The sequence below is a fragment of the Phalangium opilio genome, unplaced genomic scaffold (assembly GCF_054372755.1).
Source record: "Phalangium opilio isolate 3A_F unplaced genomic scaffold, DU_Popi_V2 ptg000024l_1, whole genome shotgun sequence".
NCBI classification, from domain to species: domain Eukaryota; kingdom Metazoa; phylum Arthropoda; class Arachnida; order Opiliones; family Phalangiidae; genus Phalangium; species Phalangium opilio.
The window spans coordinates 1,350,373-1,377,972 of record NW_028324155.1 but is presented as its reverse complement, the minus strand read 5'-3'; the positions used below and the strand labels follow the sequence as shown (position 1 = coordinate 1,377,972).

The following is a 27,600-nucleotide window of genomic DNA, read 5'->3' as shown; positions in this document are numbered from 1 at the left end:
TTGCTCCGTTTATTTCTTCATCAATAATGACACTGTTCTGTACAGACAACAGGAACATGACACTGTTCTGTACACACAACGCGAACACGATACTCTTCACAAAACGCAAACTATTTTTTCGCACTGATGATGAGTATTCAAAACATACCCAAAGTAGAGGTTCACCCAAACGTGAAGCCATTCACTGGTGCATTTCAAGACTAGGGGTTCAAGAACTTTAAACTTAACTTTAAAGGTGGATAAAGATGGATATAAAGAGTTAAAGACATCGAAACAGGATCTCAATGCAAAACTTAGGCATCATTTAACTTTTTATTTCATGAATACGATTAAAAACTCGCGATAAATAATGCTACGGCAGGACAAAGGAAAGCGCGGAACCACTAGCCTGAAAGAAACCGTTAAATTCAAAATGGCGAATGGAAGATCCTCATTGGTTAATTTACAAGTGGTCTAAGCTCGTCCATTGTTACGATATTCTGCTTCTTTCTTTGCAAAATACTTCTTCTTGGCGTAGGCCTATATGTATTAGCTTTCGGTAGTAATTTCTTTAAGTGTTAAAAATAACAAAAATGGGCACAAACCAAAAAAATTAATCGTTGATCGTACTTTAGTGAAGATTCTAGAGATTTCAGTACTTATCGGGATGATTAAAAGATGTGACAGTTGCCGCCAAAAATATTACAGTTGAGTTTCCGGAACTTCCGGAGGGCGAACAAATCACGTGGTATGGAGAGACTTTAAAAATGGCTGTCGTGCTGAGGTAAACATTCTTTTGCGATAATAATTTTTGTTTTATTATTCAATAGAGTGTTACGTATTTTAATAAATCTTGAAGCATTAAAGTAATTAATTTAAAATCTTAAAATGGTGTTTTTGTTCGTTTTTCGTCGTGCAGGTTTTGATTGTAATTCCAGATTTGACGTATAAGCCTTGGCTTCAAGGTTGGAATAATTTCCAGGAATCCTTGACTCCCTTCAGTTTGTGAAACTGCCACTTTGTGGAGAACAATTAAGTATCTAAGAAAACAATGGCTGGAATATTACCATGGTTTCCAGACACTTTGTACAACTCTGCAATTAGAATTATTGTCGCAAACTACAACCATTTTCAAAATGATGTTAAAACCTTACCAGAAAATGTAGTCTTTGACATATGTTATAAGGTGCAGTAGATTAGATTATCTTATTAAATCAATGAATCATTCATATGAAGTGGAATGATCAATGAATTGGTATTTTACCATAGTTATACAAAGAAAATCGTCTTTGCCAGCTTGGTTTTGAATTTTGTCAGATAGACTTATTTGCCAGGATTTTGAAAGTCAAAGATAAGAGGTATAGCATGAACCCCCCCCCCCCCCTGACCTCTTAATTAACAACACTTAGAGTTAATTAATAACGTCATACAGAGACCTTTTACACCATTGTGTTCAAGCCCTTATGGATCACGGAGCACACACAACCAAGCTTCTTTCTGTAGCCTTCAAAAGAAACTGTTTTCATATGGCACATCTCTCTAGTGAAAAAACCATTAGATTCGGCCTCTCTTTAGGTTATATACCAATTTATAAAATACACATTAAGACCAAAAACTACGTTTTTATTTCACGCATACTTTTATACATATCTAGCCGAGTTTTTAGCGGAAGCTGGTTGGTTCGAAGATAGTGAAGAAGTAGCTCTGGCTACTCTAAATGTTTGCAAAAGCAAAAATGATCTTGATCATCTTAAAATGAGTCTAGAATGCAGCATTAAGTAATTGGGGAAAAAGATTGGATAATTTTATTAGATAGAATTTAACGTATTATCTATAACTTTAGGGTACTCTATGCTCGAACTCAGTTTTGCAAATTTTTTGAGGCCACCAAAACTTTTAAAGAGACAATAGAGATTGTAGAAAAATTGAAGAATTTTAATGTTCCTATAAATTATTCTTGCGTCTATGGTGCTTTCATGGGAATGTACTTTAGTCGTAGTGAATATAGTGAGGTACTATAATATTCTCTTCAATATTTGTGTTATTTACAAATATTTTTACAATTTTTAATTTTATATGTAAATATATTTTAGGCTTATAAATGGAGCCTTAGAGCTTTGAAAGAACTCACTTCAAATATTCCTCCAAATGTAGGATTATCTTTAAATTTAAATTATTTAACCCATTAATAGTTAATGACAATAAAATAGTAAAAAATATTAATTATTCTTTTAGTTTATTCTGGATATTTTGAGGCAAGCAGCCAGGGTAATTATTTTGCTTGCGTTGTTTTTTTTTATGTACCTTATTTGTTTACTCAAAATTGATATTCCAGGCTTGTGTAGTAAAACGGGAGTTCAAAAGAGCGGATTTATTAATCAAACAGGCTCTAAGCATTGCAAAGTAATAATCCAAAAGACCCCCCCCCCCCAAAAAAAAAAAATCTTATCACAACTTCTGTAATTAATTTAATTATTAATTTTGACAGAGAAAACTTTGGTGATAAACATCCTAGAACTGCGGATACTATGCTAGACTATGGCTTTTATTTATTGAACGTAGACTCAGTTGCTCAATCTGTTAAAGTCTATCAGGTTAAATTAATTGGGCTTATTCCTGATCAACGCCACCGAGGCGTAGCGGCGACTTTTGGAACTATAATAATACGGTAGCCAATTAGAGGTGGCGCTGGAGTCGATGGACTCTGATGGAGATCTGTTATTTTCTATGTTTTGATTATTACCGCTACCGCTTCAATTTCAAAAAACATTCTTTAACTAATTATTATTAACCTAATAATCTCCAAATAGACCAAAATCGAATGAAAACTTACTCCGAAAGTCTTATTTCATAATATTAGACAGAATAAGAAAGGTAAAATCAACTTTTAATACTTTTGAAACCATATCGCTTGTTAAGCCTTGGCTATTCAGTGATTCAGAATGATCAACAAAACATAGAAAATAACAGATCTCCATCAGAGTACGTCAACTCCAGCGCCACCTGTAATTGGCTACCGTATTATTATAGTTCCAAAAGTCGCCGCTACGCCTCGGTGGCGTTGATCAAGAATAAGGCCAATTGAAAAGTTTTGGTAAAATAACTTTCCTGATTGAATTATAAATTCTATTCCTTAGACTGCTTTAGACATTAGGCAAGCGGCATTTGGAGGTCATAATCTACTTGTAGCCATTGCCCATGAAGATTTAGCTTACGCTCTCTATGTTCAAGAATACAGTACCGGAAAATTTGATGATGCTAGAGATCACGCGGAAAAAGCTTTGCAAATCATGAGCCATCTTTTACCGCCCGATCATTTATTGTTAGCTTCATCCAAAAGAGTTAAGGCTCTGGTATTGGAAGAAATAGCTATTGATAATCAAGATAAAGCCGCCGAACATCAATTACTCATGGAAGCCCAAGAACTTCATTTGGCTGCTTTGCAAATGACAAGATTGGCCTTTGGAGAGATGAATGTACAAACAGCCAAACATTACGGGAATTTGGGAAGACTTTATCAGTCTATGAGAAGATACAATGTATTTTTATCTTGAAAAAGAAAAAAACACGTCACAAACTTAATAATTAATTAATTAATATTATTTAGGAAGCTGAACAAATGCATCTAAAAGCAATTGAAATTAAAGAAGAAATCTTGGGGCCTGAAGATTACGAAGTAGCCCTTTCAGTTGGTCATTTAGCTTCGCTTTACAATTATGATATGAAAATATTTGATAAAGCTGAAAAGCTTTATTTGAAGTCTATAAATATTGGTAAAAACTTAATTAAAAGTTGAAAAACATTAAAGGGAGGGTGAAGTAGAAAATCAAGTGATTTTTTATCGATTTTTCTACTAATTATAAGACCAGTCTGCATAGTGAAACATTCAGGAAATACCAACTCCGAATGATTTTAAAATTCAAATTAGGTTCAGATTTTAAGGATAATTTTAAAGAAGGACCTCCGACCAATCGCGTAACGCCCTGCCTTTTTATTAACAAAATTCTCGTGGCACGTTCCGTGTTGAATGAAATTTATCACGAGATTTGATAAAATTCGCGCGCGACGTGATAATCGTGGCGCGAGACACGGAGCGTGCCACGAGAATTTTGTTAATAAAAAGGCAGGGTGTTACGCGATTGGTCGGAAGTCCTTCTTTAAAATTATCCTTAAAATCTGAACCTAATTTGAATTTTAAAATCATTCGGAGCTGGTATTTCCTGAATGTTTCACTATGCAGACTGGTCTTATAATTAGTAGAAAAATCGATAAAAAATCACTTGATTTTCTACTTCACCCTCCCTTTAATAAAGAGTAAAGACTGATATTAAAATATAATTTCTAGGTTTGAAACTATTTGGACCCGGTTACAGTGGCTTGGAATATGATTACAGAGGTTTATTACGCGTTTATTTGACAATGGATCAACACCAAAAATACTTGGAGTATAATAATATCCTTCGCGAATGGAAAGTAACCCGAGATCTAAACGCCCAGGAAATTGAAGCTTCTTTACCTCCTAATATGAGGTTGATACCGCCAGAAAGAATTCTCAGAGAGTTTCTCAGTATCGAGTGAAATATCATATGTTTTTGTGACGTCAAATAAAGTTTTTCTTTCTTATTGGAAGTTCAAGTTATGTATTGTTTGAGGAAAATCCTCACATTGTTAACAAAGAGAAGTGATTCGATTAATTAATTGTAATTTTAATACACATTGGTTAAAATAAAAAAGTTTTAAAAATAAAAATTAAAAACACCATTTTATAAATAATATCTTTTTGTCAAAAGTAAAATTTTAGCACTGTACATAAAAAGTGATTTAATTATTATTATTAACACATGCTTATTTTGGAAATTGTTTGATGAGATTTGTTAAATTTCTCCTCACACAAACACAAGAAAAAATAATATCTGATTATAATATTGTGATCTTTATTTAATGATGCTGTTTTGGTGTATTTATAATTAAAAAAAAAATAAATAAAACATATTTAGTCAGATGAATTAATTTCTTCGTTTAGTTCTTGCGTTTTTCTTATAACATTATCAATACAACATAAACCCATATTAGTTTCAATAAAACTATGGTGCAAAAACCGGCGTAATTAATCATCAAAACCTGTGATGTGCTACCTCTCTCGGTCTCAATTAGGCCTAGGCTTGTATTTGAGTTGCTTTTATCAGTTTCTCCCAAACACTCGATTGTCATTAGTAGTAAGAGAAGTTTCACGATGCTTAAAGTCTGGAATATTTGGAATTTTTCCATTTTAATTATTTGCGTAAGTTAAATAAAGAGTTAATTACAATTATGTCAAGTGGTTTCTATTTGAAATGCAATGCGAAAGATCAAATTGAATCTTGCGCAATTTTTTTAACCACATGTTTTACGAACCACGCCTCCTAACGTGAACGTCATTAAAATAGCGGTTTATCATTGGTTAACGAAAACCCATAGCGATTGTCGTCGTCGCCGCGGCCGCATAACGGAAAATTATTTCACATTTTATTTTTAAACAAATTTTTAGTTATTTTGTCGGTATTTTACACCGAATCGAATTGAACTTTACATAATCCATCATGTTTTCGTAAGTTTTTATTGTTATTAATATAAACTTGATCATGCTAGTAGAATGCTTGTAAATGAATGCGTTGCATTTTGATGGAAGCCAGTCCAGTGCAGCCATGGTGGCCTTGGCTCTCTCTAAGCCTTTGCAAGTCGTGGATTTGATATTTAATTTTTCGGCCTCAGTTTATTTATTATCTTATTTATTTATTTATTTATTTGGACTAGCAACGTACATGCAAGCCTTAGGCTTTTGTGGTACGGACGGAATGATTTGAATTTTGACATGAGAAATTGAGAATAGTAGACAAATATTAGAAATTAAATGAACAGTGCATATGTATAATTAAATAAAGATTTTAAACAGGAGGATAGCAAACAGATTTTTAGATTAATTAAAGGTTTTAAACATGAGTTTGGTAACGATTATAAAATGAGACAGTAAACAATAATTAAGATCTAAGTGAACAAAGTGCTTATAGGTAATTAGTTAATAATTTGACTTGAGAATAGTAAACAAATATTGAGAATTTAAGGTGACCAAGCGCTTGAGGGGATTTAATTAAAATATAGGAATAGAAGAATTGGTCATGAGAGTATATACTAATTTAAGATTTAACTACCATGGGGTTGTAGGTAATTAATTAATGAAGGAATTTCCAGGACGAGTGGGGGGAGTGACTAGTGCATTGGATTACAAGTGAAAATGTTGAGAAAGTGCAGCGCGGAATTTAGACCTTATAGGGATAGAGATTATTGATTCTGGGAGTGCGTTCCAATCAGAGATGACCGAGCTTGTAAAGTGATGTTGACGGACTGAGGTCAACACTCTGGGTTTTAGTATTTTAAGGGAGTGACCCCTAGTAGAGGATAAGGGTGCCGGTTGGAAGAATGTATCGATATCCAGCGCGAGCTTATTGTTAAAGAAATCGTGTAAAAGACAGAGATTATTAATTAAATGACGCGTGTGGACTGGGTCGATTTGGAGTTTCGATAATCTTGTAGGGGCTGGGAGTTTCTCAAGTTTGTTGGTTAATTTAGTGAATTTATTTTGAGCCTTTTGCAGGGTGGTAATGCTGGAAGAGGACGACGGTGTCCATATGGGGGAGGCGTAGTCAATAATTGGTAAAGCTAGGGCGTTGTAAAGAATTTTGATGAATTTTTGAGAACGATTATTAAAATTACGACGAATTAGCCCTGAAAGGGAGTGAATACGTTTACTGATTTTGTTGGTATGAGAGGTAAATTTTAGGTTGGGTTCCATGGTGACACCCAAATCGGATTCGGATAGGGTGCCTCTTATGGGCTTACCATAGAGAAGGTAGGTATGATGCGGGTTAGAAGAACCCAGGTGGAGTACAGCGCATTTGTCCACATTGAAGCGAAGGCCATGATTAGTGGCCCAGACTTCAACAGAGTCCAAATCCGCTTGGAGGTTGGCTAAGTCTAGAGCAGATTTTATGCGATGGGAGAGTTTAGTATCGTCTGCGAAAAGCAGAACGAGCGCGGATTTCACAACAGATGGAAGTGAGTTAATAATGACGTTAAAGAGGAGGGGACCTAAGACCGAACCCTGAGGGACACCTTGCTCAACAGAAGCCCAAGAAGAATGGTGGCCCTGGAAGATTACCCTTTGTTTGCGTTGGGATAGGTAATTAGTCAACCATAGGTTTATAATAGAGTTTTTTATTTAAATATAAATGTTAAAACATTTTAATGTTACTAAAGCAATTTTATTTAATCGATGGAGCATCAATATACCATATCATAGTTTTGTGTATTCGTATTTAGCTCGTGCTTAGCCTTATTTAGATGTTATCATAAATGATGTCGTTTTAGCATAGTTAATTAAAGAAAAACGGTTTTTAAAAATTTCGTGGTATTCATATTATGTAGTCCTAAGTCCAAAGCTTGAAAACTGATGTAAGAAGCCAAGTTTTGCTTTTAGAATTCGCTTATTATCAGCTTTTAAAACTTAGCTAGCTTAATTGGCCCTCTTAGATATTTCATTTAACGATTGCATGCTTTTTCAGAGTGTTATCACTTATTTCACACTACTAAAAACAACAAAGAATCCCGAGTTATAATTCCACGTAAGTGTTTTTAACTTTTTTATAATTCTATACTTGGGTATCATTGAGATTTTGCACCTGTGTAATATTTGATTAAGATGCTAAACACTTTGAGAGATTTTTTGGCACTGAACCCTAAGATAAATTAACAGGTGTAACCTGCTGTCACTTTTTTATCACCCAGACAAATCATTTCGTGTCATTTTATTAAGTAATTAACAAAGATCCCCCTCCTTGATTTGTTTATTAATTAATCTAATAACATCTAATGCAGCTTAGTCTTTAGTTAATAACTAACTGCTTTAAGAAAAATAGCAACCCTTTGAATCCTTTTTGGCTAGAATGTCTGGGCGAGTGAAGCAACGTAATGCTGCCAATGCTTCTGATTTGGCAACTCTGTCAATCAATGAAAGAATTTTGAAAGATATTCATTCTTTATATGTTGAGCCCGATAAAGGTATGATTTCCACGCTTATGTTACACATATTTATGTAGTTAGACATGTAGTAAATAGAAACCCTTTGTACGATTCACTTTATAGTTTGCTACCACCCACGAATTTTCTCGTGACGTCACACCCTCCTATCTCTTACCTCGGTTTTGGCGACCATATTGGAAGTCGTCAGCTTAAGCCATACAATTTAGACCCCCAATATTGACGTCACGTTCCCGTAGCTCCTCCCTTCTCAGTACCACTCTATTTAAACACAAATGAGGGCCAACCATAACCATAATCTTATCAAATGGGAACTTAAATTAGGAATGTTATAGGAGTGTTAGTTAGCTTGTAAAACAATAATATTAAAAAAAAAGCAGGTGTTGTTATTTTTATTACAACAAGCCTTTTTCAATTCATTATTACATGAAGGAACAGGTTTTTTTTTTTTTTTATACATGTACCCTTTATTGTAAGTCTAAAATCCCTCTCTAACATCTAAAACGAGTCTCTCTCCAAGCAAAGAGAGTATAGAGGAGGAGTGGAAAGTGGGGAAAATCTTGTTGCTCTTTTCTACCGCGCATCTTCAATGCGCAGTACCTAGGCATTTCCGTTTGAGGCATTAAATAGTATCGTAGGTGGCGCGATTGAGCCGGGAAACTCCCTCGTACCACTAGTATAATTTAGGGGCAACATTATAATTTAGCCTTGTGGGAGCGGGGGGAGTTTCAACTCCTACCCTATACTCTCTTTGCTCCAAGCCAATGTGGCAGAAGCCCCAAAACGTGTAATTAAGGGAACATCTATAAAGAAGCATTTGCAAATTTAAATTTTATATATATCACGCTATGAATCTTAAATCTTCCCGGAGTCTATACAACTATTAATAGTTTATAAGGTCACTAATACTGGTTTTAGAAATAAAAAAAGATTGGGGAAACACAAGTAGCCTAGTGTGGAACAAGTTTTTTTTTATTTTTTTTTTTTTTTTACTTTTCTATATATTGAAAGGGGGATGGAGCCAAGAAGAGATGGGGATGGAAGAAACAAAATTTAATGCCAAATTTGGTGACCCGCGGAGAAAATCCCGGAACTAGAATACGTTCCCCCCTCCCCCCTTAATTACCCTTTAGAGCATTAAAGTAAGATCCCCGCTTGGAATAGAAAAAAAAAACGGTGGTTTGAACTCTTGAAATGTTTCCCCGCGCAACGCAACTGTCGGACCGTATCAACTCGGGTCTAAACGATTGGCTTACATCATGAATTCTTATGTATAAATATATATAAAAAACCCTTTTAATGTATTAGTTAGGACCTCCTCCCTACTATTCCTTTCGTGTTTATAGCGATTTAAAGCCCGTTTTCCTTCAGTTCAAATATGGGTCGCAATCTTTGTGGTTTACTGAAGGGAAAAAAAATAATATTCTGAATATCTTTTTCAATCTTGGTCTTAGGAAGTCTCTAGGTTGCCTTTTCTTTCTTTTCTTTCTTTTTCTAAAATGCTCGCCTCCTTCTTGAGTCTGGGTAATCTCCCCTAGTAATCTGATTCCTCCCCCCCCCCTTGTAAAAGCGTTTCAAAAGTTCGCCGGAAAAATAGGCCATTGTTTTGGCGGTCAAGAAGGCAATCGCGAAAATGAGCTAAGGTGAGGTTTCTTCCTTATCTCAAGTTCAGCACCGATTCACGGTCCCGTCCCGTCCCGTTGGTTATACAACACTACTTAACCGTGGATGTTGGGTTGATGAAACATTTTTGAGTCATAGCGTAGAGAGAGAGCCCAGTTTTATTTTATTATAGTCAAGAGAGTTTGTAGGCTTTGGGGTGTAACGATTTGACCAGTTTTAGGAGACCAAAACCGCGTCTTTTTTAAACCAGTTTTAGTTAAGGTCTTGATAGTTGAGGAGGTTGGTTTGTGGTGTTTAGACTCCCGAGTTCGGAATTCACTCGTGTTTCAGCTGATCTTCGTCAACCAGTGAGTACTGGCTATATTGTTATTACGTTTAGCAGTTTCGTTTTAAAACCGCGAAATATATACATTCCCGGTGTTTTGTAACTTGTTTCGACATTCAAAGTGTGTTTGAATATTTCCTTCTTCGGAATAGAAACCCGAATCCCATGCATTGTGAATAATAAGATAGACTCGTAGTAGCTGTAGGTTCAGAGTTGAACTGTTAGTTTCCCTTCAAAGTTCCGTAGTGTTTTTTTTTTTTTTTTTTTTTTTTTTTTTCAATTCCTAATCCGAGGGAGAAGTTCGTGACTTTTTGGTGGTGGTGGCATTTCTTGAGGTCCGGAAAAGAGAATAGCTGTAGTTTTCTGAGCCACAATATCCCCTTTGTAAAATTTTTCCCTCTTCTTCGAAAGATTTTCAAATGCCTATTTGCGATAGTATAGTATAATACCACCATCGAATCCTGGATATTTTCTGGGCGCCCAAAATCTCTTCCTTTGATTTCCCCTCTCGCGAGTTTTCAGGACGCGATAAGCCCCCTTCCTGACTCTTTTCCGTTATCAAAGGGAAACAAGACGGCAAAGAAACAAAAAAAAAAAAAATAAGTTCACCCTTTACACTACCACCTACGAAAGATATCTTTAATTCACTTCTAGTACTTCATAAACTTGTCTTAATTTAATTAAACACTGTACAATTTGCAGCCCATTTTAATTACCCTTCATAGTATTTAAACTTCAGTTGGTTATGGGTTTGTCTGCTTATATTTAAATTAGTTAAAACTATCCTAGGACCATTTGTACGGTTCCTGAAAGCAATGTTTAAACTCAACTTTTATAAAAGAAAAAAAAAAAATAAGTTTGCGAAAGGAAATCGCTATTTTTGCTGTTTTTGATTAAGTTTTGAAACAATTTTAAAACATGGGCTTGGCTTCCTTTATCTGCACAACACACATGTATAAAGAACTGCGCGAAGTCCCGAGTGTGTCGGGACTTATAATAGATATCTTAGCATTCTTAGTAGAGAATCGTGTGGAAATACCACCATATCGTGGATCACAAGCTGGCCGGTGTTTTTATATGTTAGAGGGAGTTATTTTTTTCGAGGGTGGTAGTTAGTTATATGTTCCTAATTTTTGCTCAGGATGTCCGTTTTCTTTAGTTTCTTTCGCAAGGGTAGAAGCTGATGAAGTCACTCACCCCCACTTTCACCCCTGATTTTTACAATACTATTTAAATAGTTTAGTTAGACGAACTGGTCACAATCGCGACTCTGATTCCCGTTCGGGAACGTATTGTCGAATTTTGTCCGCGAGTGTTTAAAACGAACCATCTTTTGCAGGGTTAGTCGCTATCGCCGCTAGTTTAGACGTAGTTATACAAGCCCCTAGAAAGAAAGTCGTCGTTTTGTTAATTGGAAATCATTCGGCTGGTAAAAGTAGCTTTATTAATTGGTACGTTTTAATTAGAAAAAAAAATCCCTGGGCGAAATTAAGAACAAAATTAGGAGAAACAAAATCTTTAAATTTTTAGGTATATCGAAGAGCATGTTCAAAAAACAGGTGTTGCTATTGAAACCCAAGGTTTTACTTTGGTTACCAGCGGTAAAAAACGAGAATCCCTTACCGTAAGTTTACTTTTTGACCCTAGTAACGAATGGAACGAAGTATTTAGTTTTTTTTTTTCAAACCCCCAAAATAAAGGGAAATGCGACGTTACATCTCTACCCCCATTTTAAGAATGTCCAAGAAATTAACGGTAATTAAAATTTCCCTTACTGCGTTAAATTTTTATCGCGCCCCAATTAATTGCAATGCCAATTAGCGAGAAAATTGAGCACTTGGTAATAGTCCCTCATTGGGAAAGCTAGCTGTTTATGTAATTGCGAGCTGCCCAGTGAAGGGCTGTTGTCTTGCAGCTATCCAACAACGGAGGTCTTTAAAATTCGCGTTAAACATTTTCATAGTAAACGTACCCTTTCTAATTTGCCATAAATATTATAATAGGATTGGTGGATTACATAACGACTGAAATTACGACTTCGAAACAGAAAAAATTTAGTTTAGTCACTTTTATTGACACTCCCGGTTTAGTTGATGGCGAAATGGCGTATCCCTATGATGTTGACAGTGCCATGCTTTGGTTTGGTACGAATTCTTAACAATAACTTTACCATTAAGTACAATATAGGAAACTTAAAAACGCCCTCTTTAATTTTCACAGGCAAAATGGCCGATTTAATTTTAGTCTTTTTCGACCCAATTGGTCAAGCCCTATGCAAAAGAACACTCAATTTGGTTGAAAAGCTCAATAGCCAACATAGCGATAGAGTTCGATTCTATTTAAGTAAAGCCGATGACGCTGGACACGAGAGTGACAGACAAGTAAATCCACTTTACTTTACTTTCTTTACCTTTGAAGTTTTCAATTTTGACTTGACAACCTACGTACCTGTCCTTTATTTCTTTTTTAGAAAGTAATGATGCAAATAGTACAAGAACTTTGCAAAAGACCCGGGTTAAATAAATGCGGCTTTGATATGCCCACTATTTATATTCCAAACCCAAATAAGGTATATTTCCGTCTTAATTTTTATTTAGTATAAATTATAATTAAATTTAATTCACTAACAGCCGAGTCGATGCGCGAATCAAATTGAGGAAATTTGTAAAGACGTTGAGAAGACGATCAACCAGACTGTCCAAAATACGCTTAATAGCTTGGAACGTGATTGTGATCAAATTAGCACCCTTGTTAATAGAAAGATTGAGGAGGACAAGTAAGAAATTAATTATTTTGAAGTAATTTAATTGTTTTTAAGGTGTTTATAACGATAATTATTATTTAATAACAGTCTAGCTCGGTCCGAAAACTTGCGGTCAAGCTGGAGGGGCATTTTATACGCCCTTTTCGGGACAATTGTGCCTTTTATGCTCGTAGCCAATTTCTTTTTCTCAAGGTTCAATTTGGAATCAATGCATTCGGTAATTGGAATGACAGCTACCGAGTATATACTCATCTATTTAGTAAGTTAAGAATAATCTATTTATTAATTAATTTATTAATAATTGTTTTTTTTTTAATTAAATTCAAAGAGTCCAATTAGAACTTTTTGGAACATAATTCCGGCTGGCTACCATACTCATGGCTTGCTGTTTCTTCTGTTGTCTTCCTTTCTATGCCTCTTTTTAGCTAGATGGTACATTAGGTAAGTTTTCATTAATTTTTATTTATCTTAATTAATTTACCACTTATTAATTATTAAATTCACATTTTTTCAGTAAAATTCCAACACTTGGTCGGAAACAAAAACGAGCTTTGTTGGAGAAGAGGGACTATGTACAGAATGTAGTAAAGAATAGGAAGGTAGGCGTAATTACCGAGTGTAACTTTAATTAATATCTTTATATTATTTAATTAATGATTTTTAAATTTAAATATTATTTCAGCAACAATTATATGATGAATATTTGAAACAAAGTGTGGCTGAATATGATTTGTAATTAAGGGAAAATAAATAAATAAATAATATGATAAATAATTTTTCATCGGAGCGGTGAATAGATGGATGGAATGTTTTTCTTTTTTTTTATATGTAACATTGTTGAAGGTTCTTTTGAACCATTTGTTATCAAAATTATGATTTACAATAGGAATTGCTACGTATAATATAATAAAATAAAATAAAAAACAAAATTTGTAATTATTTTAATACATTTTAATATTTTATATTATATTATTTAATTTATTTTAAATAGTTTGGGGGATATCAATTTAACTCCATATTTCAAAGCATTGCTTTAAGGTGGCCGCGTCGGGGTTGGGGGGGATGAAAGTAAGTAAGATGTATTCCCCTAATTACATCGTGCCCAGGGCGGGGGGGATATAATTTATTTTTGTTGTCCCCTTCATCATTGTGCTGCAGTGAGTCTTCGCGCGTCCTCTTTAGAAATAGAAAGTCCCTGACGCCATAGACAAAGAATATTTATTTATTTAATTTCTTGAAAATTTTAATTTATTAAATGTTTTTATTAATTAAATCGCCGGTATATGAGTAAATTAAAGGCGGTAATAATTATAAACTTCAGAAACAGACAACTGTCGCGTAGGGAAGAAATTGGCCCATTGCCCAACGTGGTTGGCTGGCTTCCTTTGTTCAAGACTGGTAGTGGCCGCATGAGTCAGTCTGGGAAATAGCACACTTCCTCTGGTCCAAAACCAGTTTATTAATTGCTTGGACTAGTTTTTAAATTCAAGAAGTAGGGGTTACTGGTCCTCGGGACCAGTTTAGTAATTCCAAATCTATAGGAGAACAAAGGCTGGGACCAGTCCGGAGACCAGTTTATTATTTCAAACCTTAGGTGGTCACTGGTCCCAAGGACTAGTTTAAAAAATATCCTTATTTCCCAGACTGGCATGAGTCATGACAGTAAGATATGATCATGGACATTAGAACTTAATATAACTTTAAGAGGATTATACCGACGGTGTTTGTGTGTTGAAATTATAGATTTTGCTACCGAATTTTTAAATGAAATAGCTGTATGCCTTTTTATTGAAAAAACGCGGATTAATGAACTAAAACCCCAATCCCTTGATTGGATTTGAACTTCTTCATCGAAATTTAAGGATACAACCGAGCATTGCCGGTAAGCTAAAGCCTTTTTAATTTTTCTTTGTATAGTCGTAGATGTTTTAAGTAATTTTATAGTATCTATGTGAATGTTAAGTATCAGTTATAGACCCAGACGTCGTGATTTTTGACATTACGTGACGTGGCTTATGAATCGAGAATGTCAGTGTCAGAGACATTGGCTTCGGTTCGGTTCAGTTGGGCCCGAACGTGTTACAATTATTTTCTTGATAATGGTCCTGGACCATTTTTCTAAGGGGGTAGACAGATTCGGGTTATTCAAGGAGGGGGGGACTTACTTGAGTGAAGAAGCTCTGCCACAGCTCTGGCGCGGTGCCAAGAAATGAAATGGAAGGCATAACTTTACTTTACCCCCTGCGTTTTTCCTTAGAAATGGTCTATCGGTGTTGGAATATTTGCAAATTTACCAATTTTGAGCGGGTGAAAAGATAAAAGATATTTACACCTATTTTCTTCGCGAGAAAGTTTATTGTTGGTGAATTTGATTGGTGTTTCGATAATTTATCAACTGTTAGGAATAGGCCATTTCTGAAATTATATTTCATTTTGCAAATTATAGACTAGTGGCGGTAGAGAGGGGCGTAGACTGTGTAGACTGGGCGCGCTTTTGTAAGAGGGGATAATGTACGCGCCCAGTAGTTTTCACCCTCCCTTTATAAAGAGGCGCACTTTTAGCTGTTTTGTCTTTTCTACAGAATATACAGTAACACTTATGTATATTTAATTTAATAAGTAAATTCGTGAATTTCCTCTGAAGTAATTGGTGAGTGGTATTGACTGAGCCCATATAGAGCGGGAGATCTTAAGTTTTAATTTTTCTTCCCGGGGCTATTTTTATAAAATTTTGTTTTATTCTGTAATTCAATAGTCTTAATATTTATGAAATTAATTTAATCGATATCGGCTCTCGAAGCGCGTTTATCTTTCTAAGGAGAAAACTTTGATCGAAAAGTTGGAATTCAGTTGACTTTTCACACGTTTCGTATTTACCACAGTGTTTACTTTACAAACTTAGAAAAATTGTTTTAACCCTTTCTACGCCAATTATTTAAATTTTGGGTTTTTTATGATTGAGGAATATTTGAACCAACTTATATGTAAGCGAAATTAGGCGGTTTCAGCTATTTGAAAAATTGTGAGAAAACTAATTTCGTAAGCAACTGGGAGGTAGTGTTTCCTCACACACAGAGGGGCTAATCACTCTAAGATTGCCTATACACCGATTACGGATTACTCGTAATCATAGGCTTAATCCCTCCATCTAAGGTCACGTGTAAGATTTTTACCAAATATTTCTGGATTTTTTTAAGTAACAAATCAGAAAGTCTTTTTATGTACTAAAAACATATATTTAGCATTTATTTATTTTATGGAATATATTACAATGGAGTCTCTGTTTTATGGTGCGCGCAGATATATAAATTAAATTTTATTAGTACTTGCCAGCGTAAAGGGCGGGGATGGGTTGAGTGTATGCACTCTTGCCGGATATTGCAGCAGAGGGAACTTTGTAAACGTATTGACGGGTTCTAACGATTGGTGTAATGGTTCGAAGAGTATGACCCACACGGTAGACCCTTGGTTTCTGTAAAGAAAACGAATATATAAGTTAGTGAAGGAACTGATAATTATAGCAATTAAAATTGAAATGAGTTGAATTACATGTTGAACGACGGGACGAGGAACGTAGAAGACGCTTTGGGGAACTCTGAATATAACATCCTTATCGCGGATTATGGGGGCAGGGGCTTCTACAACTGGAGATGGCAAGTTAACAAGGACATCCTTGTTGAGGAGTGCGTTTCCACCCAAATCGATGTTAGTATGTGGGACATCTACGACTTCTGGTGCACCCTTGGGTAAATTGAGGACTGGAGAAGCGAGACTGATATCAGGGTTGGGGATGTTCAGGGTTTCGGATGGAATGGCGGCGCCAATATTTGCGGAACCAACATGGGCAACATCAACTGGAAGGGGAGCGCTAACGCCATCGGCGACGGGAGCGTGTATTCCTGCAGGGAATGGAGCGTGTACTCCAACGTTGGCCGCAACGTTTACTCCAACGGCGGCGGGAGCGTGTACTCCAACGGTGGTGGGAGCTGGCACTCCTACAGGGAAGGGAGCGTGTACTCCCACGTTGACGGGAGCATGCACTCCAACGGCGGCGGGAGCGTGTACTTCAACGGCGGCAGGAATGCCATAACTTGCGTCTTGTCTCTCAAAGATGTCCGTGCCTCCTGGTAGACCAGGGTGTGGGATATCAATTGGTGCTTCCGTTTCTGGTTCTGGTGCGGGTTCCTCGACTGGTGTTTCGGCGGGTTCTTCGACAGGTGTTTCGACGGATTCTTCGACAGGTGTTTCGGCGGGTTCTTCGATAGGTGTTTCGGCAGCTTCTTCGACAGGTGTTTCGGCGGGTTCTTCGACAGGTGTTTCGGCTGGTATGTCAAAACTAGGTTCTTCAGATGGTATGTCAAAACTAGGTTCTTCAGATGGTATGTCAAAACTAGGTTCTTCAGATGGTATGTCAAAACTAGGTTCTTCAGATGGTATGTCAGCAGATGTATCAGCGGGTACATCTTCGGCAGGTGTATCAGCGAGTACATCTTCAGAGGGCATATCTTCCTGCGCGGCTACCTGTTAAGAATAACAGAAAAGAAAACACAATTTAATTTCAAACCATTCATAATGATCTTAGCTTCTCGCGAAGAGTGACTTTCTAGGAAAAGGGAACAAATGTCAGCTTTTCCCGAGGCTAGTCCTACATTTAACACTAAATTTCTTTTTCTACTGGGCAGTACCTTAAAATAGGACTCCACAGAATATTATAATTTAAATTATCTTCTAGTAAACCACCTGTCGATACCAAAGAGACTTACTAGTGCCACCAGAAAGAAGAATATCATAATTTTCAGCATTGTTACTTTTCGGAGTTTCAAAGAGAAAGGTTATGGAAGTATAGCCGCGTGCAGCGAATTTATTGGTAATGAAATCTAAATTTACTTTCCCAGCGTTTTATACTCCGACTTTATCTATTACTGGTGGTCACCAACTGCCGTTTGAGTGTTGTTTTCTGAAACTCTTTAAAGCAATTGTCACGAATTGTACCACCATTAAGACTTTTCTTTATGGAATGCAATGGGAAATATGTTTGCCTACAATCGACTAATAGTTTGTTTAACCCTTGAACACTGACTAGATTAAAGCAAATCGGGTTAAACAAACAAACTTCAAATTCGGGTTCACAAAGGCGCGTTGTGAGAATATTTCTGTGTATAAACCCTCTGTATTATTCCAAGAACTAACGATTTAATTTTTTTAAGTGCAATCGAGATCACGCATCAGTTTTATTTTCAAACCAGTAACTTAGGAAAGAAAATATTACACACTTAGTACGTGTTTGGTATTTTCAAAGGCAATAGGGAATTATCAATTTTACTAACGTCAGTGCTAATGATTTTTCCAATTTTGTCAATTGCCTATCAATAGACGTAGGCGTAGACCGGATTTGTCAAAGTTCTGGAAATCGGGAAGAGTTTACTGTTTATGTATTCACTAAGCAATATCTGCATGATGTTGATTTTTTAGGATTCAGCATTTTCTTACAACTTTCACATTAATTAGGGGTTAGGCCTAAACATAAAGTTAATTTTTATACATGCCTATGCTCTTAACAAGCTTAATGGGAAGGGGTTCACTTGCTCAACTACTTATTGCCTGTTTGTTGAGCAGCCATTAACTCTCACTTGATTTAGTATAATGGAAAACAGTGCCGAATTAATTCATTTAAATTTTATTTCGTTAAAATTTAAATAAGTTTGATAACAGAAAATAGTTTATTATCCTAGTAAATCGTGGGCATGGGTTGAGAATAACCGCTCTTTCCCGTGATGGTAGCACTGGGAACCTTGAAGAGGTAGCTCTGGAGGTTGACTTGAGGAGTAACCGTGCGAAGGGTGTGTGGAACTTTGTAAACGATGGGTTTCTGAAAATTCCAAAATTAGTTAGTCATGTGATACGAAAAATCAAAGAGACTACATTAGTTCAGTTTTACGTGTTGAACGACTGGTTTAGGGACGTAAAAGATAGGTTGAGGAAGACGGAAGAGGACTTCCTTTTCCTGGAAAATTGGCTTGGGGGCTTCGACGATGGGGGTAGGCAGGTTCAAGTGCAAGTCTTTGTTTTGAATTGAGTTTCCTGGAAGACGAATATTGGCGTGGGGAACGTCGACGACTTCTTGGGCACCCTTAGGTAAATGTACAAGTGGGGCGCTGACACCAATAGCGGGAGCTGGGTATTCCATGGTTTCAGAACCCAATGCCGCGAAGACACCGCTTCCGATGGATGGGGAAACTTCTAAGGGAAGAGGTTGGCGAATTTCCAAGGAACCAGAAACGGGCATCGAAACTTCATACCCATCGGAGGATTTTTGGGCGGCGCACTGATTGTTTACGGGAAACACATTGAATCTTGTCTTACAACTTAAAAAGAAGTAAATTAAAACTTACCATAGCGGCCAAAGCTAAGACGACGGCGAATTTAAGCATTTTAATGGAAAGAATCTAGAAGCTTAGATTGTTAGAAGATGAGTTGTGATTATTCCGAGGATTTATTCATCCTTTTATACCAGATTTCAAGTTGGAAAATGAAGTTGGAGTTGAAGTTTTGACCGATAACTATTTATTTTATCCATAATCTGAATATTTAAAAGATGGAGTACCCAGGTTTCAACTCTCAGAGGTTGATAAAATAAAGGATTACGATTTCAGGGCTACTATAAAGACGCACTTAGTGGTTAATTCAATACATATTATTAGAAGTCCATTAACCGAAGCATGAAACTCTCTACCGGGTCTACCCTTTTATGACAATATTAATTTATTTCGTTACCTAGAGTCTGTGGAAAAAACATGATTTGGCTTAAATTTTAATTCTCAAAGAAAACATAAGCTGGGCATTACAATTGTAATTAGGTTCTAAAAAATTAACTTTGGGACGTCAGAACTTCTGGAAATTTGAGGAAAAACTTCAGGGTTTCATATCTAAAATCGTCCTCTGCCCTAAGGTACTAATTAATAAGTTGTTATTAAAACATTCCAATTATTTTGGATCTAATAACCTTTATTACTGGCCATCTGAGCTAAAATTATCCCTCTAAATTATACCTATTAATATGAGTATGCTTATAAATAAGGAAACAATAATTTCGTTAAAACGTTTTATTTAAGTTAATTATTTTACAAGATTGAAATAATTTAATGGATAGATTTGGTTTTGTATGCTTCAGGGATGGGTTGCGTGTACGCGCTCTTTCCGCTGACCTCGGCTTGAGGAACTTGGAAAACGTAGTGCTTGGCCGTGACGATGGGGGTCAAAGCTCGGAGAGTGTGTCCCATACGGTAGACCATCGGTTTCTGATAAAACAGAGAGAGAGAAAGATAATTAAAAATACAGGCTTAGTTAATTATAATAAAAAAAATTAATAATGGTAATAAAATTGGACTTACAAGAACGACGACTGGTTTGGGAACGTAGAAAATAGGTTGGGGAACCTTGAAGATAACCTCCTTATTATGAATGACGGGTTTAGGAGCGTCAATAATTGGGCTGGGCAAATTAATGAAGACTTCTTTAGAGTGAAGCGCGTTTCCTTGGAGTTGGATGTTAGCGTGAGGGATATCGACGACTTCCACCTCTCCTTTGGGCAAGTTGACGACTGGACCATGTACATCGACGGAGGGAATGGGGTGTTCAAGAATTTCGGTTGGGATGGCTCCTTGTGGGAAGGGTAAACCAGGTTGGGCAATTTCAATGGGAAGGGGTTCTTCCATTTCGACGGATTCGACTGGAATATCACCAACTACATCCTTGCCATGATAGATGGGTCCTTCGTGAATTTGGGGCATTTGCTCTTCCATGCCTCCACCAACACTCTTTAAGAAATTAATATATTGATGGTAAAAAATTAGAGAAAATCTCGAATACAAGATGTTATCGAAATCAAGCGAAAACACAATCAACTTTGACCAAAATGGTCTTAGTTTTTAACAATATCGGTTATTTCCGAAAAAATTTAGATCTCTAATTATAACCCAATTTCTAAGGACCTGAACAAGAAATAACCGCGTGTATTTCTTTCCCAGATCAAATGATCAAGTCATTAAACCAGAAATAATTAACTTGTCTAATATAAAAATATTCTAGCCTGTTAGACTATAGCGAAAGCTTAAAAAATTTACTAATTTTGCTAAGTATTATGACCTCGTGGAAAAATAGGCATAGTAAAGGAAAAATATTTTAAGTAAAATTAACTTACCAAGGCAACCAAGGCGACGAGGATAAGAATATGGCTGTACATATTGACTTCAAATTTGAACTTCTTCTGGACTCGGGTAAAGAAGAGAGAATGGTGTTCTTAGCTGGATGGATCCCGTTTTATACTTTTTCCTCGGACAGTATCAATGCTGTTGAAATATCATCCCATTCAATTGGGCCAGTTTGACCATAACCCAGAGACCTTTTCTGATTGGCCGAAATTACTGACGTCAATGACTTGATACATATCCAACCACTCAGAGACTGGTAACGGTCTCATGTTTACACAACCTTCAACCTAACTGCAATCCACTCCCCCTCATATATTCTCTGTTTTGAAATATGTGTTTTGCTCAATTTTGAGATAAGATGAAACAGGTTCGCATTGTGTTTGCAAAGCGTGGTTGATGTCCTTTTGCAATGGTAAGACCTATGACCTTTGCCCTAAAATGTACGTAGGCCACGCTTTTTGGAAATTTTTAGGGTTGGGAAAGCCGCATGGTGTGTCATGGGTCAACCCTTTATCTCGCTTTGCAAACTGAAATACAGTTAGTGAATAGATAGGATTTAACAACAACAAAATTTCATGAATAGAAATACATTTCTCCTCCCTTTTCGTCATTGATTGTATTGGTCTTATTTGCGTAAATATTTTACTGACTAGTTTGGACAAACAATCGAGTGTTGGGACATCTTTAACAAAAATTCGAGGGGCTAATCACTCTCGATTTCTTACAGAGGTTCAGTAATTTCCCCGTGGCTTACAATAATTTTAAAAATATCCTATAATTTCCTAATATTAACTTCTAAGCCTTTAATTTGTATCAGAGCCCAAAATTAATTTCACGTAAAATTTAATCAGAATTATTTTGCCTAAATAATCTTTTATTATCGTATGTCGAAGGACATTTATTACTTAAAGGGAGGGTGAAGAGGAAAATAAAGTAATTTTTATCGATTCTTCTACTAATTATAAGACAGCAAATACTTCCGAATGATTTTAAAATTCAAATTAGGTTCAGATTTTAAGGATTATTTTAAACAAGGACTTCCGACCAATCGCGTAACGCCCTGCCTTTTTTTAACAAAATTCTCGTGGCACGTTCCGTGTCGAATGAGACATGGAGCGCGCCACGAGAATTTTGTTAACAAAAAGGCAGGGCGTTACGCGATTGGTCGGAAGTCTAATTTGAATTTTAAAATCATTCGGAAGTATCTCCTGAATATTTCACTATTCAGACTGGTCTTAAAATTAGTAGAAGAATCGATAAAAAATCACTTGATTTTCTACTTCACCCTCCCTTTAAGATAATTTGATACATCTGAGAATTTTGTGAAAGACTTTAGTTCCCACGTGGCAAAGTAGCGCCTTGGAAAAAGGGATGGGCCGCTGGGCGACGTTCCACGTGCCTCAGAAAACATTCTTGCACGTGCAAACGGTGCAATTATTAATCTCTCAGGGAAAATTCACAAAATTTTACCTGGTTTTTGTTCTATTTCTTAACTTTGATTATTTACTAATTTTAATGTTATTATAATATCATATCCCAACATTTTTCAGGGGAGCGAAATTATGTTTGTAGGCCAAAAACTATAGTAATTATTTTATAATTTTTATTATAAAAAAAGTAAATTAATTAAGAGCTCATTGAAGGGTTGTTTGTTAATTAGCATCACTTGTATATAGCCTAATCTTTGACACTTTTCTGACTTAAATTCTATAGGCCTAGTGTTTAAATTTAACAAATGAAAAAAACCATATGTTAACCGAAAGCCTTTTCTAGAACATATTTTTCACTCTCCTCGTCTTATATTTAACTTCAGTTCATTGTTGTTGTCAGCCAAGAACTGATTTAAACTAAATTGCCAGTTTTCTATTTTGACTCACAAGTGGCCTGGCAGCACTGTAACACTTTAGTGAAACTATACGGTAATTATATTTTAAGTTTTAACACATTGCACCATAAGCTGAAAATCTCAAAATTGGGATGAACTTCACGTAAATTAACGTGAATCTGGAAAATCAAATTAAAGAGATAATAACACGTCGTTTTCTTGTGTTTATATTTGAAGTGTTGGTGTGTGTCTTTTGTTGAATTAATGAAGCTTAATTTAATATCCGCAATAGTAAATTTTATTAAAAATATCAAGATTATGTCAGTTATGTACAGGAAAGGAAAGACAAAAATTGATAACAAATTTGAATTTTATTCTTATTCATAAGCCAGTCGACGCATTTTACGCAATTATTTAAAATTCATGGAAAGACAAGAACCTGAAGTTTTTTTGTTTTTACTTTTTTACTTTTTATTACCAAAATTATAATGTCTAACAATGGTCTTGCCACTACTTGGCTTGAAATTTAAAGAGAATGAAAAGCGAGGTCGAACTACGGATGAGAGTTCAAGGGCCTTTCCAACTCCGATAGTCTTGGAGGCTTCGGCGGTTTGAACGTAACGGTTTCCGAGAACCGGATACGGAGCGGGATTAGCGACGTAGGGTTGAGTTTGGAACTCGTGATTGGGCACCTGAACCTTGTGAGGAACTCGGTAGTAGACTGGAACGTGTTGAATCATAGGCTGGGGGATCTGTACACAAAAATAAATTAAGTTTCAAACTAACTATCAATCTAGTTAAGTCAGAAGGAGAGAACTACTGACGCAGCCAGTATTTCTAAACCCCCGATTTATTTATTTCATTTTTTTAGAATCATTATATTATTTTAAAATTAAAAACTGTTCTTACTTCGATGATGGGTTGAGGCACCTTGAAGATGGTGGGTTTGTGCTTGAAAATAGGCTTAGGCGATTCGATAACCGGGGATGGCACTTCGATATGCAAGTCGGTATTTTCGATCTTGCTGGCTGGGAGGTTGATAGGAACGTGGGGAACATCAATTATTTCCGGCGTCTCTTTGCCCAAGTGGATCTCGGGCGCTGCGAGATCGACGGCAGGAGCGGGGATGTTCATGAGTTCGTGTTCGGCAGCAACTTCCGGGAGAGCTGCTTCGATAGTTTCTTCGGCTAATTCAGGAAGGGCTGCTTCGAGGGGAACGTCCTTGACCACGTCCGAGACGATGCCGCCTGATTGGGCAAACTCAACAGGGGCTGGTTCTTGAATTACAACCGAATTTCCATCATGGGATTTTTGGGCAACGCACTAATTTTAAAGAAAAAATAAACCATTTAAAAAGGTTATTGTTAAAATAATCAAAACAAATTTTAAAAGCTAATTTGATTGAAAATCAGAAATCCTCGACTAATTTAGTTTGGTTCCATATGTTACCCCAAAAAGTTAGATTAGCAGTAATTTAACTATTCGCCCTACGCCCGTATTATTAACATATTATTCTTGACTAAATTAACTATCTTCTCAATAAGTTAGCTTAATTACAGGTTAAATTTGAATTTTATGCAAATTCTTAAGTTTATATTAAAATTCAACTCACCAAAGCGGCCAAAGCGAGGATAGCTACGAGCTTCAACATTTTCGACTGGGATCTTGGAAAGGCAAAGACCAGAATGAAGAATTTTGTTTGCTCCAGCAATAAAGAAATAATTCGAGAGGGGGAATGCTCTATATTTGAACAAGAAAACACTTATTTTCCCCTTTTTACTTGACCCTATCTTTTGTCAATGCGTATCAAAGATATCGAAAAGTCCCCCCTTCCCCCAAAAGAGAGAAAGGATAGGCCCACGCTTTCCTAGGTTAAAACTTTTGGATGGGTTTTCCCGTGACTTTCTCTTGAAAGGCCACTAAACCTTGCCCTACCTAATCTTTCACACCCACTTAGTACCTTCAATACTTCAGAATTTGAATTCGAAAGTCCAGCAAATCTAATCCAAGGCTACGTCAAATTGTCAATAGGTTTTAAATAGACCATTTCGGAAACTACACATTACATATTACATTATTTCCAAAATGGTCTATTGAACCAAGGCTTTATTTGAGGGGTTCAAGCTTTATCTTCGGTAAACTCTTGGAAATAGAATTGCACCGTAACAACTTAGTGAAATAAGTTAATGGAGGCATGTCTAAGAGTAAAACGTCACTTCCGAAATGGTTTATGAATAGTGTCACACTTATATTTAATACTCTACTTTTGATTTCAAACCAATCGAAATATTTCAATCACCTTTGAACCTTCTTAAGCGGTACAAATAATTTCCCTCACGATAAGCATATTTAAGAACAGTGACATTCTAATTTGTACGTCGTACTTTAAAATATTTTATTTAAAAAGCCTCTAAAATTTTCGTATACAGAATTTAGAAAGAAACTTCCTATCAAAAGTAATTTTAAAGTACAGCCACTTTTGTGCAAAACACGATTTTGCAATTTTGAAACGTTCGAGTACATTGGTTTAAAGTGAAGTTTCTTCTTTACTTTGTGGCACGAATTTGGGCACTTGGTACTTGGAAAACGTAGGGTTTTGTTGAAACCACGGGTTTAAAGCTGTGGTATTGTTGTCTAATTGGGCCATATGGTGTGGTTTGCAGATGTAGACCCGGTATTGGGGTGTTTAGAATCTTATGAACGAGATTAGACATATTGTTTAGAGCTGGTGTAATGTAATTCATATGGGGATGGGGTACTTGAATGAAACTAGATGGAAAAGATGACGTTAAAATATTAGGGTGTCCGCTCATGCCTGTTTGGGCGGGATTAAACACGTGACTCGAGCTACTTGAATCCACGTCCGATGTTGGGTGATTAATCGACAGGGCGTTGTTGTGGTTAATTGGGCCGTAAAGTGGTTTAGCGTTGTTTTCCGGAAAATTATTTTCTTCATGCGAGAAAGCCCCCATAAAGTTCATATCCTCTGCGATTGGTTCTGGGATTGATCCCGTGAAAGAATAGTCCGGGGAAACTCCTTCCGGTTTAGCTGTCGTTTTCAGCGGTTCTGGATTCTTGGGTAAACTGGACTCCACATTTTCCGCAATATCTTGTTCACTTTCCGGTTCAAAAGAGTCGATGTGCATTTCGGGTTTTGGTTTGAAAACAGATATTTCTTCTGGTTCAATAGTTGGGATTAAGGGAATCTCCGCTTCCGGTTCAAGTGGCTGAATAATTGGGATCAACGGAATCTCCGGTTCAGCTGGTTCAATAGTTGGGATCAAGGGAATCTCAGCTTCCTGTTCAACTGGCTGAATAGTCGGGATCAAGGGAATTTCCGGTTTAACTGGTTCAATAGTTGGAATCAAGGGAATATGCACTTCCGGGTCAGATGGTTCAATAGTTTGGATCAAAGGAATATGTCCCTGCATAATCTGTCCTTCTGTTTCAATAACTGGAATCACAGGAACCTCAACGGCCTTCTCCGGGATGGTTGGTAATTCTTCGTCCAGTGGTTTGGGTGGCAAAACATATCCGTCTTCCCCATGAATGTCTTCGGAAGCGGATTCCCTGTAGTACTTCGGTGATTCGGAACAATCGACGTTGTACGAGAAGTCACAAACACGATCCTTTTGACTGAAGTATGTACCCGTTGGACACAGGAAGCTCTCAAATCTGTCACCACGACACGTGTGAAAAGCCTGAAAACCGAAAAAAACTTGTTAGGGTCAAGGTTAAACAAAACGCTTTTTATTTTTAGGCCTAAATGTCATAGTTTTTTTGAGTGTATGACATCCTAACTTAGGGAGTTACTTTAAGGCTAAAAATTACCTTGCAGTCAGTTTCCAAATCAGCGTAAAATCCATTTCCGGGTTTGTTTGCGCAGGTGAACGACGTTTTGGGTACGGCGCTATTAGATAGATATGGTATGTCAATGCTCAACTGCTTAGGGATCTCCGCCTTTAAACGAAAATTTAGTTTTAAAATTACAATTCAAACAATCAAATTAAGTTACAATTACGAAACTTAATTACATAACAAAGAACTCCCAAGAAGATAAATATCCACGTGATGATCATGATTTTTTTTCCTTCGACTTGAAATTAAAATTAAGTATTCCGATTTATTATTTCACGATTGTTATTATCAACCCAAATGTCTTTGTCACACTTTCTTCCCTTATTTATTGTAGTAAAATCGCCACTGATTTCGCGGTGTTTATATAACAATCAAATGGAAAAACCCTGACCCCAAGATAGCTCGGAGAGTCTTTTTTATTTCTAACTTTTGGCCAAATGACGTAGGATGAACTTTTTTCGCACCTGCAGGTTGCTTTCTATACGCTACTCTTTATGTTCATGCTCAAGCCTACACTTTCTTAAAAAAAAATTCCATTTTAACGACAAATATATTGACACAAACAACTTTTTATTTAGTCACACTATAGAGAATTATATTTAGAAGAGTCGAAATGGTTTATCGAGATTTTTGAGGGGTTCACTCGTGGTAGAAGAATAGAAAAACTGGTTTATTCTTCCAACAACACGGTAGTTTCCACTCTTGATATAGTTCTCTTTGTTTACAATGCGAGAATAAATATAAATAAATAAGTAAAACGAGGGGCTTATCACTCAAAGATATATAAACCAGATAAGCCTTTGTACCACGTGGCAATGTAATTTATTTTGTACCCAAGAAATTATTGAAGGGACATGGGGAATTCTTCTTTTTCCTCGATGATATTTACAAATGTGGGAGGAGTTTAAATTATATCACTTTATGGACACGTTGCAAAGTTTTA

The 27,600-nt window shown here is 36.3% G+C and overlaps 7 protein-coding genes across 10 annotated transcripts; 2 read left to right on the top strand and 5 right to left on the bottom strand.

The window, feature by feature from the left end:
• Nucleotides 1–632: 632 nt before the first annotated feature.
• Nucleotides 633–4,989, top strand: Pat1 (Protein interacting with APP tail-1). The gene is made up of 13 exons (XM_089867695.1): nt 633–763; nt 899–1,165; nt 1,249–1,337; nt 1,412–1,554; nt 1,634–1,757; nt 1,823–1,991; nt 2,073–2,129; nt 2,215–2,247; nt 2,315–2,382; nt 2,468–2,573; nt 3,117–3,518; nt 3,587–3,752; nt 4,325–4,989. Exons 2-13 carry the CDS (start codon nt 1,031–1,033, stop codon nt 4,555–4,557), a joined length of 1,725 nt encoding a protein of 574 aa, XP_089723821.1. The 5' UTR covers nt 633–763; nt 899–1,030; the 3' UTR covers nt 4,558–4,989.
• A 419-nt stretch (nt 4,990–5,408) lies between these two features.
• LOC149692031 (uncharacterized) lies at nt 5,409–13,691 on the top strand. 2 transcript variants are annotated; one of them, XM_089867686.1, is made up of 14 exons: nt 5,409–5,566; nt 7,578–7,637; nt 7,958–8,073; nt 11,340–11,451; nt 11,531–11,624; nt 11,701–11,755; nt 12,004–12,144; nt 12,221–12,381; nt 12,471–12,569; nt 12,631–12,776; nt 12,852–13,023; nt 13,093–13,205; nt 13,279–13,363; nt 13,447–13,691. In XM_089867686.1, exons 3-14 carry the CDS (start codon nt 7,959–7,961, stop codon nt 13,498–13,500), a joined length of 1,347 nt encoding a protein of 448 aa, XP_089723812.1. In that variant the 5' UTR covers nt 5,409–5,566; nt 7,578–7,637; nt 7,958; the 3' UTR covers nt 13,501–13,691. The 2 variants fall into 2 exon arrangements, with proteins under 2 accessions (XP_089723812.1, XP_089723813.1); XM_089867687.1 differs by lacking the exon at nt 5,409–5,566 and having other exon boundaries at nt 7,229–7,637.
• Nucleotides 13,692–15,978: 2,287 nt separating this feature from the next.
• On the bottom strand, nt 15,979–17,685 carry LOC149692030 (uncharacterized). 3 transcript variants are annotated; one of them, XM_089867683.1, is made up of 4 exons: nt 17,528–17,685; nt 17,186–17,285; nt 16,314–17,131; nt 15,979–16,236 (listed from the first exon to the last, which is right to left on the bottom strand). In XM_089867683.1, exons 1-4 carry the CDS (start codon nt 17,564–17,566, stop codon nt 16,084–16,086), a joined length of 1,110 nt encoding a protein of 369 aa, XP_089723809.1. In that variant the 5' UTR covers nt 17,567–17,685; the 3' UTR covers nt 15,979–16,083. The 3 variants fall into 3 exon arrangements, with proteins under 3 accessions (XP_089723809.1, XP_089723808.1, XP_089723810.1); XM_089867682.1 differs by having other exon boundaries at nt 16,314–17,285; XM_089867684.1 differs by having other exon boundaries at nt 16,314–17,285; nt 17,450–17,587.
• A 740-nt stretch (nt 17,686–18,425) lies between these two features.
• LOC149692029 (uncharacterized) lies at nt 18,426–19,304 on the bottom strand. Its single transcript, XM_089867685.1, has 3 exons — nt 19,157–19,304; nt 18,703–19,089; nt 18,426–18,633 (listed from the first exon to the last, which is right to left on the bottom strand). The coding sequence occupies exons 1-3, from the start codon at nt 19,193–19,195 to the stop codon at nt 18,493–18,495; spliced, it is 567 nt and encodes a 188-aa protein (XP_089723811.1). The 5' UTR covers nt 19,196–19,304; the 3' UTR covers nt 18,426–18,492.
• A 548-nt stretch (nt 19,305–19,852) lies between these two features.
• LOC149692028 (uncharacterized) lies at nt 19,853–21,218 on the bottom strand. Its single transcript, XM_089868805.1, has 3 exons — nt 20,965–21,218; nt 20,156–20,581; nt 19,853–20,062 (listed from the first exon to the last, which is right to left on the bottom strand). The coding sequence occupies exons 1-3, from the start codon at nt 21,004–21,006 to the stop codon at nt 19,904–19,906; spliced, it is 627 nt and encodes a 208-aa protein (XP_089724931.1). The 5' UTR covers nt 21,007–21,218; the 3' UTR covers nt 19,853–19,903.
• Nucleotides 21,219–23,151: 1,933 nt separating this feature from the next.
• On the bottom strand, nt 23,152–24,558 carry LOC149692027 (uncharacterized). The gene is made up of 3 exons (XM_089867681.1): nt 24,412–24,558; nt 23,709–24,122; nt 23,152–23,551 (listed from the first exon to the last, which is right to left on the bottom strand). Exons 1-3 carry the CDS (start codon nt 24,448–24,450, stop codon nt 23,264–23,266), a joined length of 741 nt encoding a protein of 246 aa, XP_089723807.1. The 5' UTR covers nt 24,451–24,558; the 3' UTR covers nt 23,152–23,263.
• Nucleotides 24,559–25,169: 611 nt separating this feature from the next.
• Nucleotides 25,170–27,104, bottom strand: LOC149692026 (uncharacterized). The gene is made up of 3 exons (XM_089867680.1): nt 26,834–27,104; nt 26,631–26,759; nt 25,170–26,500 (listed from the first exon to the last, which is right to left on the bottom strand). Exons 1-3 carry the CDS (start codon nt 26,876–26,878, stop codon nt 25,346–25,348), a joined length of 1,329 nt encoding a protein of 442 aa, XP_089723806.1. The 5' UTR covers nt 26,879–27,104; the 3' UTR covers nt 25,170–25,345.
• Between the last annotated feature and the right edge of the window lie 496 nt (nt 27,105–27,600).

Excerpts from the sequence above, each read along its gene's own strand:
- LOC149692030 (XM_089867682.1), bottom strand. The coding sequence starts at position 17,566 with ATGCTGAAAATTATGATATTCTTCTTTCTGGTGGCACTA. Across the intron at positions 17,286-17,527 it reads TCTTCTTTCTGGTGGCACTA|GTAGCCGCGCAGGAAGATAT; the intron begins GTAAGTCTCTTT and ends TATTCTTAACAG. Across the intron at positions 16,237-16,313 it reads CTCGTCCCGTCGTTCAACAT|AAACCAAGGGTCTACCGTGT; the intron begins GTAATTCAACTC and ends TTTTCTTTACAG.
- LOC149692028 (XM_089868805.1), bottom strand. The coding sequence starts at position 21,006 with ATGTACAGCCATATTCTTATCCTCGTCGCCTTGGTTGCCTTG. Across the intron at positions 20,582-20,964 it reads TCGTCGCCTTGGTTGCCTTG|AGTGTTGGTGGAGGCATGGA; the intron begins GTAAGTTAATTT and ends AATTTCTTAAAG. Across the intron at positions 20,063-20,155 it reads CCAAACCAGTCGTCGTTCTT|AAACCGATGGTCTACCGTAT; the intron begins GTAAGTCCAATT and ends CTGTTTTATCAG.
- LOC149692027 (XM_089867681.1), bottom strand. The coding sequence starts at position 24,450 with ATGTTGAAGCTCGTAGCTATCCTCGCTTTGGCCGCTTTG. Across the intron at positions 24,123-24,411 it reads TCCTCGCTTTGGCCGCTTTG|TGCGTTGCCCAAAAATCCCA; the intron begins GTGAGTTGAATT and ends CTTTAAAATTAG. Across the intron at positions 23,552-23,708 it reads TGCCTCAACCCATCATCGAA|ATCCCCCAGCCTATGATTCA; the intron begins GTAAGAACAGTT and ends TTTTGTGTACAG.
- LOC149692031 (XM_089867686.1), top strand. The coding sequence starts at position 7,959 with ATGTCTGGGCGAGTGAAGCAACGTAATGCTGCCAATGCTTCTGATTTG. Across the intron at positions 11,625-11,700 it reads AAAAACGAGAATCCCTTACC|GGAAATGCGACGTTACATCT; the intron begins GTAAGTTTACTT and ends CCCAAAATAAAG. Across the intron at positions 11,756-12,003 it reads GAATGTCCAAGAAATTAACG|GATTGGTGGATTACATAACG; the intron begins GTAATTAAAATT and ends ATATTATAATAG.
- LOC149692029 (XM_089867685.1), bottom strand. The coding sequence starts at position 19,195 with ATGCTTAAATTCGCCGTCGTCTTAGCTTTGGCCGCTATG. Across the intron at positions 19,090-19,156 it reads TCTTAGCTTTGGCCGCTATG|TGCGCCGCCCAAAAATCCTC; the intron begins GTAAGTTTTAAT and ends GTAAACAATCAG. Across the intron at positions 18,634-18,702 it reads CTAAACCAGTCGTTCAACAC|AAACCCATCGTTTACAAAGT; the intron begins GTAAAACTGAAC and ends TGGAATTTTCAG.
- Pat1 (XM_089867695.1), top strand. The coding sequence starts at position 1,031 with ATGGCTGGAATATTACCATGGTTTCCAGACACTTTGTACAACTCTGCA. Across the intron at positions 1,338-1,411 it reads TTGAAAGTCAAAGATAAGAG|AGACCTTTTACACCATTGTG; the intron begins GTATAGCATGAA and ends AACGTCATACAG. Across the intron at positions 1,992-2,072 it reads GTCGTAGTGAATATAGTGAG|GCTTATAAATGGAGCCTTAG; the intron begins GTACTATAATAT and ends AATATATTTTAG.
- LOC149692026 (XM_089867680.1), bottom strand. The coding sequence starts at position 26,878 with ATGATCATCACGTGGATATTTATCTTCTTGGGAGTTCTTTGTTAT. Across the intron at positions 26,760-26,833 it reads TCTTGGGAGTTCTTTGTTAT|GCGGAGATCCCTAAGCAGTT; the intron begins GTAATTAAGTTT and ends TTTCGTTTAAAG. Across the intron at positions 26,501-26,630 it reads ATTTGGAAACTGACTGCAAG|GCTTTTCACACGTGTCGTGG; the intron begins GTAATTTTTAGC and ends TTCGGTTTTCAG.